At 62.5% G+C, this 17,384-nt stretch overlaps 1 protein-coding gene across 2 annotated transcripts in view; it reads left to right on the top strand.

Moving 5' to 3' along the window:
* Positions 1–265: 265 nt before the first annotated feature.
* Positions 266–17,384, top strand: part of SDK2 (sidekick cell adhesion molecule 2) — a 51,448-nt gene continuing 34,329 nt past the window's right edge. For both annotated transcript variants that reach the window (XM_055700834.1, XM_055700833.1), the window contains exon 1: positions 266–1,025. In XM_055700834.1, the coding sequence (XP_055556809.1) occupies positions 947–1,025 (79 nt within the window). In that variant the 5' untranslated portion in view covers positions 266–946. The remainder of the gene's footprint in view (positions 1,026–17,384) is intronic.

Raw genomic sequence — 17,384 nt, 5'->3', positions numbered from 1 at the left:
AGAGGCTGGGGGCAGCGCGGGGTGGGGGGCGGTTCCAGGCGCTCGGGAGGGGGAAGCTGCAGAGGGGAGAGGCTGCTGCTCCCACAGCCGGGGGTACGGCGGTACGCGCCGCCCGCTCCGCACGAACCGAGGGCGGCCGGGGGGACGCGCCCGCTCCCCCCGCGGCACCCTGCGCGCCCGGCCGCGGCCGCTGGGTAGCGCTCGGAGCCGCGCCGTCTCCCCGCCTCCCCGGCTCGGGCTGCCCCCGGCTCCGCCGAGCCCCGCCGCCGCGGCTCACACTGCCGCCGCGCCGCGCAGGAGGAGCAGGCAGCCGGCCGGAGCGCCGAGAGGGGACGGCGCGGCGCCGCCAGCCCGCCCGCCGAGCACGGCCGGCGGCTCCGAGCGGGACCCCGCGCCGCTGCCCGCCGCCGCCGCACTTTCTCCGTTCCCCCGCGGGTGCCGGGGCGCAGCAAGGAGGCAAGGGGGAGGAAGAGAGCCCCGGCGCCGGTGATGTCCCTAGGCAGGAGCTGAGCGCTGGGGAGGGGCCGCCTGCCGCCCCAGGCCCCCGGCCCCCAAACTTTTGGGCGGCTGCGGGAGCGGCCCCCATGGTGCCCCCCCCCAGGGCCAGCGCGCAGCCCTGCGCTTCCCGTCCCCCTCCCTGACGCGGGGCGCAACGCCCGGGGAGGAGCCCGGCTGCCAGCCCCGCTCCGGATTTGGGGGTCCCGGCTCCGCACGTCCCCGGGGAAGTTGCACGTGGTGGGGAGCTGCCCGCGGACGCCCCCCAGCCCCACCAGGAGCCTTTGACCCCGCCGTCTCCACCTCCCTCTGGGCAGCGCTGCTGCGGGGGTCCCTGCGCCGGAGCCCGGAGGACGCCGCGGTGCCCGGCCGGCAGCGGGGACCGGTGCCGCAGCCGCCCGGATTATAGAGTCGGGGAAGTTGGCCCCCCGCACCCCGTCTCGGCGGAGCCATGGCCCGGCTGCGGAGCTGGGGGCTGCTGTGCTTCGCGGTGCTCGCCATGCCCGGCCCCCCGGGAGCCGTCGCCCAAGGTAAGGGGATGCTGGGTGGGGGCCGGGACACGACGCCCTCCAGCTCCAATTCGGATGCTGGAGATGGACCGCGGAGGGTTGGGGGTGGGTGGGGGTGTCCCAGCGCTGCTCCCCTCAGCCGGGCCCCCACCCTCCCGCGCCGGGGAATCTTTCTGCCCGCCGGGGGGACGGCGACCGAGGCGGCCCTGGAGCTATTGCCGGGGAGGGTGGGGGGGCACAGAATCGATGATGCTGGAGAAGCTCCCCCGGAGCTGGGGCCCGGAGCCCGCCGGTGCCGAGCACAGCACCCGGGAGAGCTCGGTAGGGGCAAACAGCCCGGCCGTGCTCTGCCTCCTTCCCCCTGCCCTGGAACTTGCTCCAGGGCTGGGGCTGGGGGGGGGGGAATGTTGCTCTGAGCGCGGGGTAGAGACTGCCCTGGACCACTTTCGAGAGGTTGAGCGTCTCCCTGGAGACAGCAGGGGTGAGGGCACCATTTCACCCCCTCCTGGGGGACCCCCATTACCACAAGACCTGGGGTGCAAGTTTGGGGAGCTCCCTGTGAGCAGCTCTTGCCCTGGTGTTGGTCCCATTGACCTCCAGCTGGCTGGTCAGACCGGGTGGGGGGCTGGGGCTGGAGGGGGGTTGCTTAGCCCTGAGCCCCTCTGGGTGCCCAGGGGGCTCCCTGTGCCCCCAGCCCACCCTTGGGGTGAGGCAGTTTTGCTGGGGAAGGATGAGCCCCTTGCCCCAGGAGCTCTGGCACAGCACAATCTGGTTTTGGCTGCTCCGCTGCCGGAGTGGGATGTAGAAACAGTTTGTGGCCCTTTGAGGTGCAACTGGGGTTCAGAGATGCTGGGGGGGGGGGGGCAGGATCCCATCCCCTCCCCAGTGGTGAGGCTCCCCGTGGGGCTGCAGAGGAGGCGCCCAGCTGGTAGGGTTGCAGCACAGCCACATCCGTCCCTGCTGCTTGGACCGAGCAGATCCAGGTTATGAAACATGGGGGGCACAGTGGGGTGTAGCGCTGGGGGTCCTTGCCTGAGACATTTCTTGCCCTTGTTTGCAGCAGCAAGTGGAGCCAGAGTGTGTGCTCCTGTCCTCCCGCTCCCCCTGAGCCTCCCCCAGCACTGCTATAATTTCTCAGTAATTAAGTTCAGAACATAACATCTAAAGCGGCAGTATATTATCCGGGCAGGCCCTGTGTGGGGAGCTGTGAAGGTCTCTTTGATTGATTCACTCCCTTGCCGAGTTTCTCTTCTCCTGGCTGGCGTCTCTGGCTTGGCGGGTCTCCTGTGGTCTGTTTGTTCCCCGCCTGCGGGACGGGTTCCTGGTGTGACCCGATCTTCCATTTGTCCGTGAGGCTCTGGGGTCTTGCCGTGGGGTGGAAGACATAGGGCTGTGTTGTGCTTCAGCCCTTGCGAGGGGTGGGGAAGGGGCTTTGCCCCCCTCTCTTGGTGCAGGAGCCAAGCTTTATGGCTTTGGCTCCCTGCGGTGTGTGTCACGTCCCCGCGGGCGGTATGACATTGCTCGGTGCCCGGGCCCGGCACTGCATGGCAGCAGCAACCACGGGCGAGCGCCAGCGGTGGCTGCCCGAGACAGAGTCACGGCAGGGGGAGCATTGCTGAAGCCTGGCACGTGCCCATCGCCCCTGCCGCGGATGGCACTGGGGACGCGCTGGCAGGGTCACCTCCCTGGCTGCGATGCCCGGTGCGTGTGGGGGCTGCTGCTGCTCACTGCTGCAGCCCATTGGGGTGGGTTGGGCGCTGGGGTGAGGGAGCTGGGGAAGGGGCTGGTGTGCCGGCAGGGTGCCCAGTTTGGCCTCCAGCTCAGCCCCGCGCAGTGGGGCAGGCAGGGCAGCCCCGCGTGGGCATCCCTGCAGGGCTGGCAGCGGAGCTGGAGGCAGGCAGTGCTTTGTGCCGCTGCTATTGATTCAGGCGGCCGAGGAAAATGGGATCAATAGAGAAGGGAAGGAGGAGGGGACGGCGTGAGACCTCCCTGGCCAGGGCGCGGGGGCTCCCCAGGCGCAGGATGAAACACTTTAATACCTGCTGTTGGTAAAACAAAGGCCCCTCGCTGCCGGGGAGAGAGGGGATGGAAGTTTAATTACAGCCCGTCTGTGCTGTGTAGTTATTAATTACCCCTCGGCAAAAAATAACTTATTGATTAGGGGCCTCGCGCTAATTACCCAGAGCCAAATGCGGTGCTGGGTGGAAGGCTAATCAGTCAGCACCGCCCAGGCGGGAGCTGTGTCGCAGTGCGACCTGTGCCGGGGCTGAGTGCCGGTGCCATGGCTGGGGGGGCTGTGCCATGGTCAGGGGGAGCAAGGGCAGCCCGTTGCTGCCAGCCCTGCCCCAGCCAGCCCATGCCTGCAGCAAAGGTGCCTTCAGCTGATTAACAAGACAATAAAGGCCCCCCCAAGAGCTGGGAGGGGGGGGGCTAGCTGGCTGGGGGGTCACAGCCCCCCTACCTCTTTTGTAGATTGTGACCCCCAGGGATACGGCTCACTTCCACACCCTCCCCAGGGCTGGGGGCACAGCTTGGGACCCTCCTCGCTGGCACAGTACCTCTAATGGGATTGAGGAGGCTGCGCCCAGTCCCAGGAGGGATTTGGGAGGCTTAAGGTTCCAGACGGGATTTGGGGCAGGGGCCTGAGATGGGCAGCTTCCACCAAAGAGGCTTATTAGAGGCTGGTGTGGGGGAGTGTCGGCATCTTCTGGCACCCACGCGTGGTGCCTGGTCACATCTGGGTGCATGGAGCCCTGTGGGGCTGAGTAGGATGGGGGCAAGACCCTGCTCCTGCCTGGGGACGTGATGCGGCTGACAGGCTCACGCCTGGACTTCTGTGATGGGTGATGGCGGCAGCAGGAGAGGGATGGCCAAGCGTGGGTGTCTCCTGCCCTGGCTCCATTGTCTCTGTGAGCACAGCCAGCATGTTAGCTGGTGGCCTTGTGCAAAGCTCCAGCTCGGGAGAGAAAGTGGCTTTTAGGGGAGGGGAAGGGAAGATTAAAATTTGATGCTGCTTTGGAAGCCATTAGTGACCACCACGCACAGCAATGAAATTTTGATGACCTGATAAGTGTAAGGGGAGGGGGATACGGTCCAATCCCAGGCAGCCTGTGTCACCACTGTGCTTGGTGCCCTGGCTGGTCCCCGGAGGTTTGGGGTGCCACTGCTCCGAGCCACAGCAGCACTGAGGTGTGCCACCATGCCCGCGGGCTGGGAGCCAGCGCCCTGGGGGAGAGCAGGAGGATGAGGGCTGCCGGCAGCAAGGAGGGTGGCTGTGGGCTCATACCCACCTCTGCTGCCCAGCGGGGCTGGAGCTGCCAGCTTGGCTGGGCACACATTGGTGGGCTGGGGTAGCTGGGGGTGGCTGAGCGGCCCCTGCCCCGGTGCCAGCCAGGGGCCAGGGTGGCTGTGTCGAGTGCTGCTTGTCCCTTAGTGATGGGGATTAGGCTGCGGTGGCGTAGCCGCTCAGTGGGCGCAAATGAGGGAGCTGGAGGAGAGAGGGAAGGAGGGATGCAGGCAGATGCAGATTGCTGGTGAACCTGGGAAAACGCTGATAATTAAACCTGGGAGTAGGGAGGCTGGCTCACGGGATGCTGGCAGGGCGGTGTGATGGGGGGTGACCCTGCGTTTGTTTTCGTGGGTCTTGACAAACTATGCCCTTGTCCCCAGCTGTGCCTGGAGCTGATCCCTCATGTGGCTGGTTCGTGCCTGGGGACAAGCTCCAGCCACAGCATGCATTACTGTAGGCCCTACACAAACTGGCTGGGGTGCACTGATGTTTTGCAGCAGCAGAGGCTGTTGTCTGGGGTGAATAAGGCTCTGCTCAGCCTGGAGTGCAGAGCTGTGTGGGAGCAAAACCCTTGGGGTGTCGGGTCCTAGCTGGGGTGGGTAAGCAGCGGGTGCTATCACCTCCAAGTCCTTGTTACCTCCCAAGATTGTTAGTACGTCGCGTGTCACTGGGTGAAAAATGGTCAGTGTCAGGCCAGTAATAAATATGCTGCTGTCAGTGGTGATGTGATCGTGCTAACGAAGGGTGATCTGAGCCCTCGCAGTGCCCGGGGTTGTGCCAGGGCTGGTGCACAGGGTGGTGCAGAGGGGCCGGTGGCTGTGATGCTCTGCTGGTGCTGCCTGGCACCAGGCCTTGGTCTTCCAAAGCGCCTGTGGGTATTCAGCATCCCTGTGGGGCCAGGATGTCTCAGAGTGATGGGTGCTGGGAGCCAAAGGGGTGTCCTGGGAGCTTCTCCTCCTGTGCGGGGGGGCGTTGCTTGGGGCTGCTGGAGAGGGCACAGGGCCAGGGTCACTCAGAGCTGCTGGAGGTGCAGTGATGATGCTGGGGACCTCCTGCATCCTTGTGGCTGCTGCTCTGTTTTGGGGTTTACCCTCTGCATTCCCCAGGGCCATCTGTGGAGATGGATCCAGGGGGTGCGTTCCTGCCACCCTTCATCCTGCCAGCAGGCAGGAATGTGCTGGCAGCAGCTCCCTGCCTTGCCGGCCCTGCATGGCATCCCTCACGCCATGGGCACGCCAGCAATGCTGCCTGCATGGGCACTGCCCTGAGCACCATGTCCATGGGGCTGGGGACCGGCTGTCAGGGTGTGTCCCTCATCCTGCTCCCAGCGATGCTTTGGGGGTGCATCCCCCTGCTACTGGTGATGCTTTGGGGGTGCACCCCTCTACTTCCAGTCACGCTTTGGGGGTGCAACCTGCACCTCGCTCCTAGCGATGTTTCACCTTCTCCCCAGTCTGCACCCGTGGAAGGCGGCGGCCCCCTCGGCGGCCCCCTCCCCTTGCCCCCAGCCCCGCGGGGTGCAGGAATGCCGGTGCCTGGAAAGCCGTGCCGGGCTCGGGTTGCCTGGGAACTGGGTAACCTGATCCCTGGGAACGGGGCCGAGGGCAGGGGACATTCCCGGGCTGCAGCTGGTCCCCGGCCCCCTTTGTCTCCCCGTTCCGATGGGGTGGCTGTGCCCCCCCGTCGCCACACCCCACCTCCCCCCCAGCAATGGAGACTTGGGGCGCGGGGGCTCTCGGCCTCATGTAGGACCATCCCTGGGGATGCTGTGACTGGCAGCTGCTGCCTGCTCTGGCGTGTCACCTCCCCGCGTGGAGCAGTGTCACCTCCTGGCCAGCAGCCACCGTGGGCTGGGGAAGGCCCTGGGCACTGGGACCAGCTGCCACAGTGTGCCAACAGCTGGGCATCCTGGCCGGCAGTGGGGATGGCACGGTGGCGATTCCAGGAATGCTGGGGCCCCCAGTGCTGAAGCCACCCTTCCTCCCCTCCCTGTCCTCGTCATCCGCCTCAGTGCATGGCAGCTCTGGCTCAGCTGTCCTGAGCGTGCCGGGAGCTCTCCCTCCCCCCCTGGGCAGCTGGGGGGAAACTGAGGCACTGGGCAGGGGTGGCAGCGGGTACGGTGGGAAGGGGACTGTGGTGCGGTGCCAGCCGGTGTCCTGCTGCCGCACACGTGAGTGGCTCTGTCGGCTCTCATCAATCACTGCCTGCCCACGCAGAGGTGCTGAGGCCCCCAGTGTAGGGAAACCTTGATGAGTTTGACCATTAGCAGAAAGAAACCGCTGAGCTAATTTTAGCTGTGATAGCTAATTGCTTTTTGCACTGCTGGGCGAGACGACAACCTGCAAGTCCTCATCTGTAACCTTGAGCCCTCCTGGGCGTGCGGCAGTGATACTTGGGTCCTGCCAGGGCGAGGAGTGGGATGTGGTTTCATTCGCAGGGGTGCTCGTCTCCGGAGAGGTTTTTCCAGGATGCTCGGTCCATGTGCAAAGCTGGCGGAGGCTGGGGTGCCTGGCAGGGCCCTGCTACCCCTGTTGCAAGGATGGGTGTCCCTTGTGCCCCCTGGAGAGCAGGGACATGTGGCATATGGGGGGAGACTCTGGCTGTCCCCTGATGCCAGCAGGTCACCCCAGCCGGTGAGAGACCCCCAGCTCTCAGCAGCATGGCTGCGTTTGTGGCTCAGAACAACGTGATGAAGGGAAACGCTGGTTTTAGAGCCTCTTCACTGGTCAGGGTATATGTGCCCGCTGCTGGGTGTGTGAATTGCCTGAGCATTTCCCCGGGGTGAGAGTGGGGCTGGGGACCTACATGATCCTCCCCTGTCCTGTGTCTGCAGGACTGGGGTGCATTTACCAGGTTGGTTGGAGTCTGTCCCTCTGCCCCCATCCTGCAGAGCCATCCTGTGCAGCACATCCCGGTTCACTGGCTGCGCTCTGCGGCCAGGTGAGGAAACCAGGCTGAATCCAGGACACGGCTGGGCAGTAACTGGGGCTTTATGGGGTCATTTTTGTTCCTTATTCATCCTTTCCAGGAGCCTGTGTCTCCCTGATGGGGAGCAATCGAGCTCTGGGCTGTGCAGGTGACTGTCCCTGGGGCTCAGGCTGTGGGTCTCAGCATGGTGAGATGCTCAGTCCTTCCCCCGCCTCCTTCTCTTCCTCCTTGTCTGGAGCTGGACCACACAGGTCAAGCTGAGAGCTTGGGGGAAGGTGAAGGGGAGCGAGTCCTGCGTGGATCTGGCATCCCTATCCCCTGGCAGTCCGTGAAGGTCGGGCTGGGAATGGTGCTGGGGTGGGAGCTGGGTGTGGACATGCTGCTGGATCGTGGGGCCAGGATGGATGGATGGAGGGGGCTGGGGTGCGGCAGCCACAATAGCTCTGGTTGTAGCAACCCGCCTCCTGAATGCCTGAAAAACAGCTGATGGCCGTGAAGGGGGATGAAATGGGATTAGCTGCTGTTTCCAAAGGGAATGTGTCCTGCTGAGCCGGACAATGCGCCCGCTGTGCCCTTGCTTCACGCCTCGGTGCGCTGGCCCTGGCCAAGAAGGGCTTGGCGCTGGCTTCCTGGGGCTGGGGTGATGCCTCCTGCCCTGGCTGTCCCTGGGGGGCCTTGGGGTCTGCCAAGCCCCCCGTGCTCCAGTGCTGGGTGCTGCACAGGCTCCTGGGGGTGCTTGCAGGGGGCTGGAGAGCCTGGGGCAGGGTGGGGACTTCTGCCTGCCCTGCAGCAGCAGTGAGTGGGTCCCAGGGGACCCTGCACAGCCCGTGCTGGGGTGGCAGGAGCTCGAGGCTGCCCGACGCCAGCAAGCAGCAATGCTGGGTGCCCAGCCTGAAGCCCCACAGCCAAAATGGAGAAGCAAACCTTATGGTACGAGGGGCTTTGCAGGGTGGGTGCCTACTGCCCCTGCACCCCCCTGGAGCTTGCCCGCAGTAGGTGCCAGGGCTGGGGCGCGAAGGGGACCAGCAGAGTCTCGGAGTGGGAGCTGCACGCGGCCTCAGCTGCAGCGCTGCTGGGTTGTGCGCGTGTGTGGCACTGTGCTCGGTGGAGTGAATTGATGTTTATTTTGATAATGAGTTCTCAATGCATTCGCAAACTAATAAAATCAACTCATTAGGGTGGTATGTTTAATTCAGAGCTCTGCCGTTGGGAGAACCCTCCCCGCTGGCTGAGCACCGGGAAGTGCCTGAGCACCCGGCCTCCGCCTGCATGCTGAGGTGCAAGGAGAGGAAGGTGATGGGCGCCGCCTTCTCTCCCCATTTTCTCCATTTCCCTCACTTGCATAGTGGAAAGAAGGGCTGGGAGGGCAGTGGTGGGGAGCCGAGCTGTGCAGTGAAGGGTGGAAAGAAGGCATGTGCTGCGAGCAGGAGCAGTGAGCTGCTGGAGCGCTTCACCTGGGGCAGTGGTGGAGTCTCGCTCGCTTGGCTTCTCCCCGTCAGCTTCACGTCAGGCTGGGCAGTGGCACTGGCTTTGCCGCTGGAATCGCTGGCCCAGCTTCATGGCATTGGCTGGAAAAGCCCCTCTGGCTGGGAGAGCCACAAGTGTGCAAATAAGTGCAATGACCAGAGTTTGCTTCTCTGCCCTGGAAATTCAGGGCTGTTGTGGATGGCTGGGGGGGATTGCCAGACTGCAAGTTATTCCCATCCCCCATCTGCAAACAGGGGTGTCTGGAAAGCAAAAGCTTTGGAAAAGGTTTTTTCCAAGGAAAAACTCATTTTTGCTGTCATGCTAGAGCTATTTATGTTTCAAGTGAGCAATGCAATGACTAATTAATACTTAGAAAAAAGGATGTCTGGGCAACACCCCAGTGAGTGCCCAGCGCCCGCTGGCTCAGAGCTGTGCCGTGGGGAAGGGGACCGCAGCCGCCAGCACCTTCGTCCCATCGGCAGGGGTGGGGTGGGTGGGGGGGAGCTGGCAAAGTGTTTTCCATCCCCCGGGGCTGGCGACTTAATTGCGTCAGCACCATGGGAAAGGCTGAGTGGGGTTTTTCTTGTGGTTTCTGTCTTCTGTTTTTCTTTCCCCGCTGTATTCTTCGGTTGGGAAATGCCGCCTTGTTGAGATTCTCGTGGCGAGCCTGGAAAGCAGCTGGCTGGCTGCGAGGGCTGAGCTGAGCATCCTGCTGGGGGGTGCAGGGGTCAGCAGAAGCTCAGGGATGGCAAGGGGGGGATGAATGCCCCTTGCAAGAGTGACATCCCAGGTGCTGTCGGGGTACCGCGGGGCAGGTCTGGCAGTGGCTTTGCTTCCCACCGCTCCTTGGCCATGGTGGACCCAGGAGCCACCGCAGCCCAGGCCTGTGGTTGCCTTCCAGGAATACCTGGAGGATACACTCGACATTCTCCATGGGGCTAAATCCAGCCCTGGGCTGTGCTGCACTGCACCAGGCTTGTGTGCCATCCATCCCACCCAGTCCTGGGACCACCTTGGCAGCTGGGTGTGGAGCCTGTTCCTGCCAAACCCTCGTGGGGATGCTCCGGTCCTGGCTGTGAAGCCTATGGGGATGGCCCCTCCACCCCTCTGAGGCTGCAGGGAGGGAATGTGTGTTCACCCCCTCTCCTGCCTGGAAAGTGTCTGGCTGGCAGCTTTTAGGGGGTCTGGAGGTGATGTCTGTCTGTCCATCCTTCCCCTCCTCACCATTTTAGAGCCTCTCCTGGGGAAATCAGCCTCAGGATCTGGCCCCTCTAATTGCGTTGAGTCACTCTCTGGGTGTCCGTGACTCACAGCAGTGACCCAGATACAGCGGAGCTGCGTAATCGCGGGGTCGGGAGGATTTATGGCATCGGAAGGAGTTTGCTGGGGAAGGAGTTTCAGTTGGAGCCTGGAGCTTGTTAAACGTCCTCAGCTGGGGACAGGGCTGTGTCCTGCCTGGGGACATGCTCAGCAGCGGGACCGGCTCGCTGCAGCCCGTGGTGATGTCTGCCTGTGCCACCTACAGCTGGGCAGTCCTAGGGACATGCCCCCCAGGCTGGAGTGGGCTCCTGTCCTCCCAGGAGCATCTGCATGGCCACTTTGCTGCAGGTCCCTTGCAGCTCCATGCATTTGGGTTTGGGTTGGGACCTCTGTGCTGGGGTCTGTGCCTTGGTTTGAGGCCAGACTCCTGGGGTCCGTGTGCTCAAGACCAGCCATGGGGGTCCGTAGGGGCCACATGGTGCTTCAGAGCACAAAGCTCTGCTTGTCGCCCCCCCCCCGGGCTCAGGGGCTGGGAACATACAACAGTGCTGTGTGTGCATCTGTTTGGGGTTTCCCAAGAGGGGAAATATTTTTTCCAGCCGGGGCGGGCAGAGGGGCTGGGTATGTGAGGGCAGGCAGGGACGGGCAGGCACACAGCCCTGCTCTGTTCCCAGCCACAGCTTTGCCACGGGGCTGAATGAGATGCTGTTCCTCAGCCAGGGCTGATGTCTCTCTCTTGGCTCCAGGAGCATCTCAAGCCTTACCTGGCCCACGTTGGCACTGGAGTGCATCTAGGCTGGGTCCCCAGAACCACAGGGGCTGGGTGCTGAGGGCTGCCCTGGGCTGTGGTCCTTGTGCAGAAGCGTGGAAGCTGAGAGGGGGTGATGCTGGCACAGCCCCAGCTCTGCTGCAGTGGGAAGAGCGGGGTCGATCTCCAGGTTTGGGACCCTCTGATGGCTGAGGACACGTGCTGGGGGTCGCATGGTGTTTGGGGAAGGGATTGCCTGGATGAGGCCACAAAGGGAGGTAGCATCATCTCCAGCACTGCTGGTGGGAGAGGGGAGGTCCTGAGCAGGCACTGCAGTGCTGCTGATCTTGATGTCCCTTTTGCAAATGCCCCTTGTCCTGGGGGTGTTGTGCTCACCCCTCCCCATGCACCCCATCCCTGGGGGGGGTCAGCCAGGCATGGCGAGGCTGCCAGCTCAGCCAACGGCCCACTGAGCCCTCTGAGAGCCTGGCTGCGGAAGAGGAGCTTGTTATGGAGCCATCCTGCTTTTAATTAACAAATTAAAATCCTAGTTAACAATCCAGCCCCAGGGCTGTTGGAGGCTGGGAGAAGCTGGAACGTTTGTTATGGAAACAGCAGTTAATTAACAAATAAATAAATAAGTATGGGCCTGGAGACAGATGCGGGAAGAGGAAGAGGAGATGGGAGGAGGAAGGAGGGATGGCAGCACCATCAGGGTGTCCCGTTGGCCTGGCGGGAGGCAGTGTGGGGGGAGGGTGTCTGTCCGTCCATCTGTCTGTCTTGGGGGATGCTCTGGCCCTGGTAGGCAGCACCAACCCTGCTCGGAGCCTCTGGGTGCACCGGGCTGGATCCTGGCTCGGGCTGGCTGTGCCATGGCAGAACCGGCTGTGTACCATGGTGGGGCCACCTTGGCTGGGTTTGGGGCTCCCGGTCCTTACCTGGGCTTTGTGAAGCACGGCTGGCCATGGAAAATGCACTGGCTGCCTCTTCCCCCACCCCGAGGCTGGGAAGCACCGTGGCAGAGCTCCAGTGGAGATGGATGAAGTGTGACACCGGCAAAACTGCTGTGCAGTTCACAGGTGACACCGGTGCTGTGCTGGGGACCATGTGAGGAGGTGGGGGGCATCACTCACTGGGCTGCTTTTGCATCCTGGGATTGCTGCAGTCCCCATCGGCATCCCCTTTGCCCCATGCTGGGTCTGTGCAGGGGGATTTGGGCAGCTCCCCTGGTCTGGCTGCAGCCAGGAAGGGGGACGCTGAGGCTGCGGACCCCCCCTTGGCTGCGCCCTGCAGTGGTCACCTTGCATTAACTACAGGGCTGTCACCGAGAGCCCCGACCCAGTGCCTGCTGCCAGCGGGAATTATCGCTGTGGGTGGGTGCTGAGGGGGCCGTGCAGGGGCTTGGGGTCACCATGCTGCTCCCCAGGGCACTGCGGGTGCCCAGCTGGGCCACTGCAGCCCGGTGTGGTGTCACCCTTCTCGCTGCCAGCGCTGAGGTCAGGTGTGGCTGTGGGGACCGATGGGGGGACGTGATCCTGCTACCAGCCCACGCTGGGGCTCCACACAATTTTTCTGAGGGGAGAGGAGGTGGCAGAGCCCACGACCCTCCTGCAGCTTCACCTTTCCAAAGGCTTAAGGGAAGAAAATCAGTTTAAAAGCCGGCTCTGCAAATCCTGCGGGTGTCACACGGGCAGCAGCCGTGCTCTGCTGAGCAGCTCCTCCAAGCCGCGTCTCTCAGCCTTGCACCTAATCCAGTTAACACACCTCTGCAATCAGCTTACGGCATGTAAGAAACGCCAAATCTCCTCCGAGGGAGGCACAGGGGAGTGGGGCAGCGGCAGCAGTGCCGTGTGCTCTGCTGGGTCCAGCCCAGCTCCTCGCTGGGGCGGCAGCACAGGGTCCAGCTCCCGTCCTGTACCAGATCCCTCCATCCCTCCTGTGGTGTGGGTGACATGCGTATCTGCTTGCACCATGGCTGGGAGGTGGCCCCATGTCCCGAGGGCTCCCCCAGCACCAAGAAGACCTTTTTCATCTGCAAGGAAATTGCTAAAGCAATTGCACAAAACTTCAGAGGGTCAGATGGAAAGGAAAAATGCCCACCTCCACCCATGTCTCTCCGGGTAGGCACGAGCCATCGCCCCAGGGCCAGCGTGTCCTTGGCTGGCAGCCCTCCTGCTGCCCGTTCCCCTTTGCCATGGCACAGCAGCAGATCCCCGTGCTGTGAGCAGTCTGATGGGCTCAGTGTGAGGCATCGGAGCAAAGACGGATGCGTTTCGGCAGCAAGGTCATTGCAGGGTGCGTGCTGGTGGCAGGTGGCTGGAGGGCACTGGGTGTCAGTGCAGCCAAGAGCCTCTCAGTTACACCACCCTGCTCCATTTCTTCCCCCGAGGGCTGCGCTGGTGCCCGGTCGTGGGCAGGATGGGCACAGTGCCTGGCACAGCTCCGGGATTTGCTGCTGGAGGGATGTGGCTGCTGCGAGATGCTCCTGTGTCCTCTGAATGCCGGCGGTGCAGGCCCGCTCCAACCTGCCAACAGCACGGGGCCGCGGCCCCTCTTATGTGCAACAAAGGTGGTTTTATTCCTGTGATCTCGGCGTGATTGGGGCCGAGCGAGGGAGGCTCTCCAGGCTGTTCTGCCTCGGCGAAAAACACTCTTAGCTCAGCTCCGCAATTGCTTTCTGAGAAGCAGCTCCTTTTTGGCGTCGCTCCCAGCTGCAGCCCCTGTCATCTCCTGGCTACTCAGGGCTTGGCTTGGCCTGTGGTGCTGTGGGAGGGACGGAGCCGAAGCCCCCCGTGCCTGTCTCAGACCATCAGGGAGGCAGGGCTGCTTCTGCCAAGCAGGAAAATCACAGCCAGCACAGGGTTTTCCGAGCGGCAAGGGAGAGGGCTGGAAAGAGCAGCCCCGGTGTGGAGAAGCAGCAGCCATAGGACATTTTCGGGTCCCACTCTGTCACCACCTTTGGTGCCTGGGAACTCCATGGAAACTGCTGCAGCTCAGGCAGGGCTGGAGGGGACACCTGGGGTTGAGGTCTGCTGCAGCCCGGTGGGGCTCCCGGGCACTGATCGGAGCTGTGGATGGGATGGATGGTGACTTGCATGGGGCAGGGGCTGCCCTGGGGTGGCACAGCCTCGATGGGTGGGTTCTCAGCATCATCCGGGGGTTGCATCTGCCTTTGGGGTGCGGTGGGAGGGCACCATGTGGACAGAGAGAAGGGAAACCTGGTGGGACAGGGATGGGGGTCCAGGCTGAGGACTGTGCTGCGGGGACTGGGGGATGATGCTCTCCAGCATGCCATGGCAACTGGAGCACCATGAGCTTGCAGGTCCAAGAGCATCATTCTTGGCTGATCCCCAGAGACGCTGTGCTGTTTCCCTGCTGCCTTTCCATGCCTCCAGCTCTGGCAGGAGGATTTCCCACGATTGCTCTTGCAGCCTCATGCCGCTGGCAAGTACTGAACCCCCTGGCTCGGGCTGCGCCCTCTAAGTAATGCAGGAAGGCGAGTGCCATCCGCGGGGGCTGCAGCTAAATGCGGTAAATGGCTGAGAAATGGAGCGTGTCTTTTGGGAGCCACCTCTGCGGTTAGTGTGCCGGGCCCCTCTCCCTCCCTCCTGGCCCAGGTGCTGCTGCTGGGCCGGCGCAGGTACAGGCAGGGAGGAGGAGATGGAGCAGAGCTGCCAAGTCCACCGGAGCATTGGAAATTGCATTTCACGGCCGGGTGGACTGGGATACCAACCCCAGCACTGCATGCCGGGCGCTTGGAGAGGAGATAAGATTTGATTAAGAAGGCCGCTGTTAATTTATGGCAAGTACATTCACGATAGTGGAGAGGTTGCTTTTAATTAATAGCCAGAAGGAGAGTTTTAAAGCTCTTGGTCTCAGTAGGGGGAGGAAGGGGAGGGAGGGGAAAAGCAGGGAAGGAAGGGAACAAAATAAGTTGTGAGAATTAATGGACACATCTGCAATTATAAGTCTTTTTCTTAGTAAAAAGAAGAGAACAACACATTAAAAGACACACCATGGATGGGGGTGCATGGGGTGACCTGGCTGATTTGTAGGGCTGAGATGGGAAGGATCACGCTGGGTGCCTTTGGCACTGCTCCATGTGCCAGTGGGGACCGGGGCCACCCCGTCACACCCCATGGCCACCAGCCCAGCCTGGGGGGAACACGGGATGACTAGGGTGTCCCCTGTGGTTTACCCTGTGCTCCTGGGCCAGTCCTTTCCACTGGGATCAGGACTGAGGGCCGATGCTGGGATGGATATTGGCTTCAGTGGGTGGTGGGCTGCGAAGGGTGGAGCCGTCCTGCCTCGCTGCCAGCCCTGTGCGAGCTGGAGCCTCCCTGGCTGTCCCTTCCCCACAGCACCAGGGGACATGGGGACACCCATGCTCCTGGGGCCACCCAGGCCTGGTGCAAGTGGGAAGGGAATCCCTCAGCTGGGTCGCTGCTCTGCTCATAGCTATGCTGCTTTGGGGGGTGCAGCGGGACCCCTCCCCAGGAGCGGGGCTGGGGGTCCCAGCAGAGCGGGGCTTGTGCTGCAGGAAGAGTGTCTTGCCCTGCTGCATCTGCCACAGCAGCGCTGCCTTTCATCCCCTGTTTGAGCTGTGCCGTGCCATGCTGTGCCGTGCCATGCTGCGCCTCTCTTACACATGGCTTCTCCCGCAGGGCCGTGCTTTGCCGGGGATGTTTGTGTGAGCACTTTGCCATGCCACCTCGGCACACTGCCACAGGGCACCAAAATCGTTTGCTGGTGGGTTTTGCTGACAAGCCTGCATTTGCCAGGCGGTGAGATGAAAGCTGGGCTCTGCTGAGAGCCCTGTGCCAGCGGGGTGTCATGGCACAGCCATGCTTGGGGCTCTGATGTCCCCGTGGGTGAAGTGCTGCATGGGTGCTGCGATCTCCACTCCTGCTAGTGCTTCTCCATCACCGTGTGGCTGGGTTTGGTGCTTTTTCTGCCACCTGTTCCCTAAATTTGAAGGTGGCGTTGGGTCAGTACAGGAGAGATGATGGATTGAAGGGGTTGTGTTCTGCTGGAGCAGTGTGGGCACCAGCGCATGGCTCCAGCACTGGCCTTGCTGTGCCAGGTGAAGCTGGCATGGCTGGGGGCTGCCAGGGGAGCAGATGGGTGCTGGCAAATGGGGACCACAGGTGTGATGAGTTTTAGGGGGCTGTGCTTGGGGGTTAGCAGCTCAGGTTGCTTCATGCCTGCTCAGGTTTTGGCAGGAGGGTGAGCGGGGCTCGGTGAGGATGCCCACACCATCTTGGCTTCATCCTTGGCACCCAATGGATGCCTGGGTCCCTGCTCGGCAGCCTGTTGTGCTCCACAGCTCCCCAGGTGCCGGGAGCATTCATCATTTCAGTTCTGTGTTTGCTTTTTATTAAGGGGATGAAGCCTCATCTCAGGAATACTAATGGCTCTGGCAGCAGTGGAGAGCGCTGCTAATCCCCCAGCACCTGCCGGCCACCCGCCCTGCGCGGCCCCTGTCACCGCCCCAGGAGGGGACCATGGTGGGGACACCGGGAGCACCGGGGGCTGTGCCAGGGCATTCCAGCGGCTCCTGTCCCCGCAGCAGGGCCGTGCCCTTGATGCCTACAGGGACATGTGCCATTTCATTAGCCCGATGACTTTACCAACAGCTGCTGAAAAATTGATGCCTCCCAACCGCACACTGGCATCTGACAAGTAGAAGATGTAACTTAGCCAAGGGGATGGCTCCTCAGGCAGTGGCATGGCCCCAGGGCTTTGCCTGTCCCCAGGCAGGTCCCTGGGCACGGGGCCACCCAACTGGGGTGGCCGTGGAGGAGATGTGATTTGTCCCCAGGGACAGCGTAGCTTGGCCAGGATGGGTCCCCCGGGGCGATCCCTCATTGCACCCAACCAGGGCTGTGACCCCACCAGGGTGCTCGGGGACATCGTGGTCCCCCTTGGGTGCTGTGTCGGGGGCCATGGGGCACCCCGACGACGTTAACCCCTTCCCTGCCGCGTTGTCAGAGCCCCCTCCCCCACCTCCCCCCATCCCCCAGATGCAGTGTGGCTGCTATGGCGCCGGGGAACTGTGCCGCGAATATGTTACACAAATGAATAATAAAAACAAAGGAAAATTACCCTCTTATTGAAACTCGTTTTATGAATAAAACAATTATTCTGGTAATTGAAAAAATGTGTCGTTAAATTAAATGCAGTGGTTCCTATTAAAATTTTAGTGGATTTCTTCTTCTCTGTTTCTTTTTCCCCCTTTTTCCTTCCCTCCCTCCTTCCCTGCCTCTGCTGGCGGCTAAAGGCTGGTAATTATAGCGGAGGGTTTCGCTTTCTCTTTATTGTTTTTTAATCTCTTCGTGCTGCGGAGTGCCAGCGATAGTCTGATGCAGGAGAGATTTAGCTCCATCTCCCCATGCTGGGGGGAGTGCGGGGGGCCGGAGCGGGAGCACAGGCTGCTCAGTGGCAGTGCCAGGCGGCCGTGCCAGCCCTCACAGGGCACTGCCATCCTGCTTTCGGGGCAGTGATGCCCAGAGAGGGATAGGGGACCCCTGAAAAGCTTGGGGGGCTCTTTCCCCCCTCCCATACTTGAGGTGGGGTGCAGGTAGCAGAGCAGTCCCTTCCCAGGGCTACCCCTTCGCACTGGCCGCATCCTGCCCAGAGCAAAGAGGGGCCAGTGGGAAGGGAGGGAGGCGATCGTGTTATTTTCTTT

Source organism: Falco cherrug, chromosome 1, assembly GCF_023634085.1.
Source record: "Falco cherrug isolate bFalChe1 chromosome 1, bFalChe1.pri, whole genome shotgun sequence".
NCBI classification, from domain to species: Eukaryota; Metazoa; Chordata; class Aves; order Falconiformes; family Falconidae; genus Falco; species Falco cherrug.
Note: the sequence above shows the minus strand (reverse complement) of the source record. Positions and strands in the feature narration are given on the sequence as shown.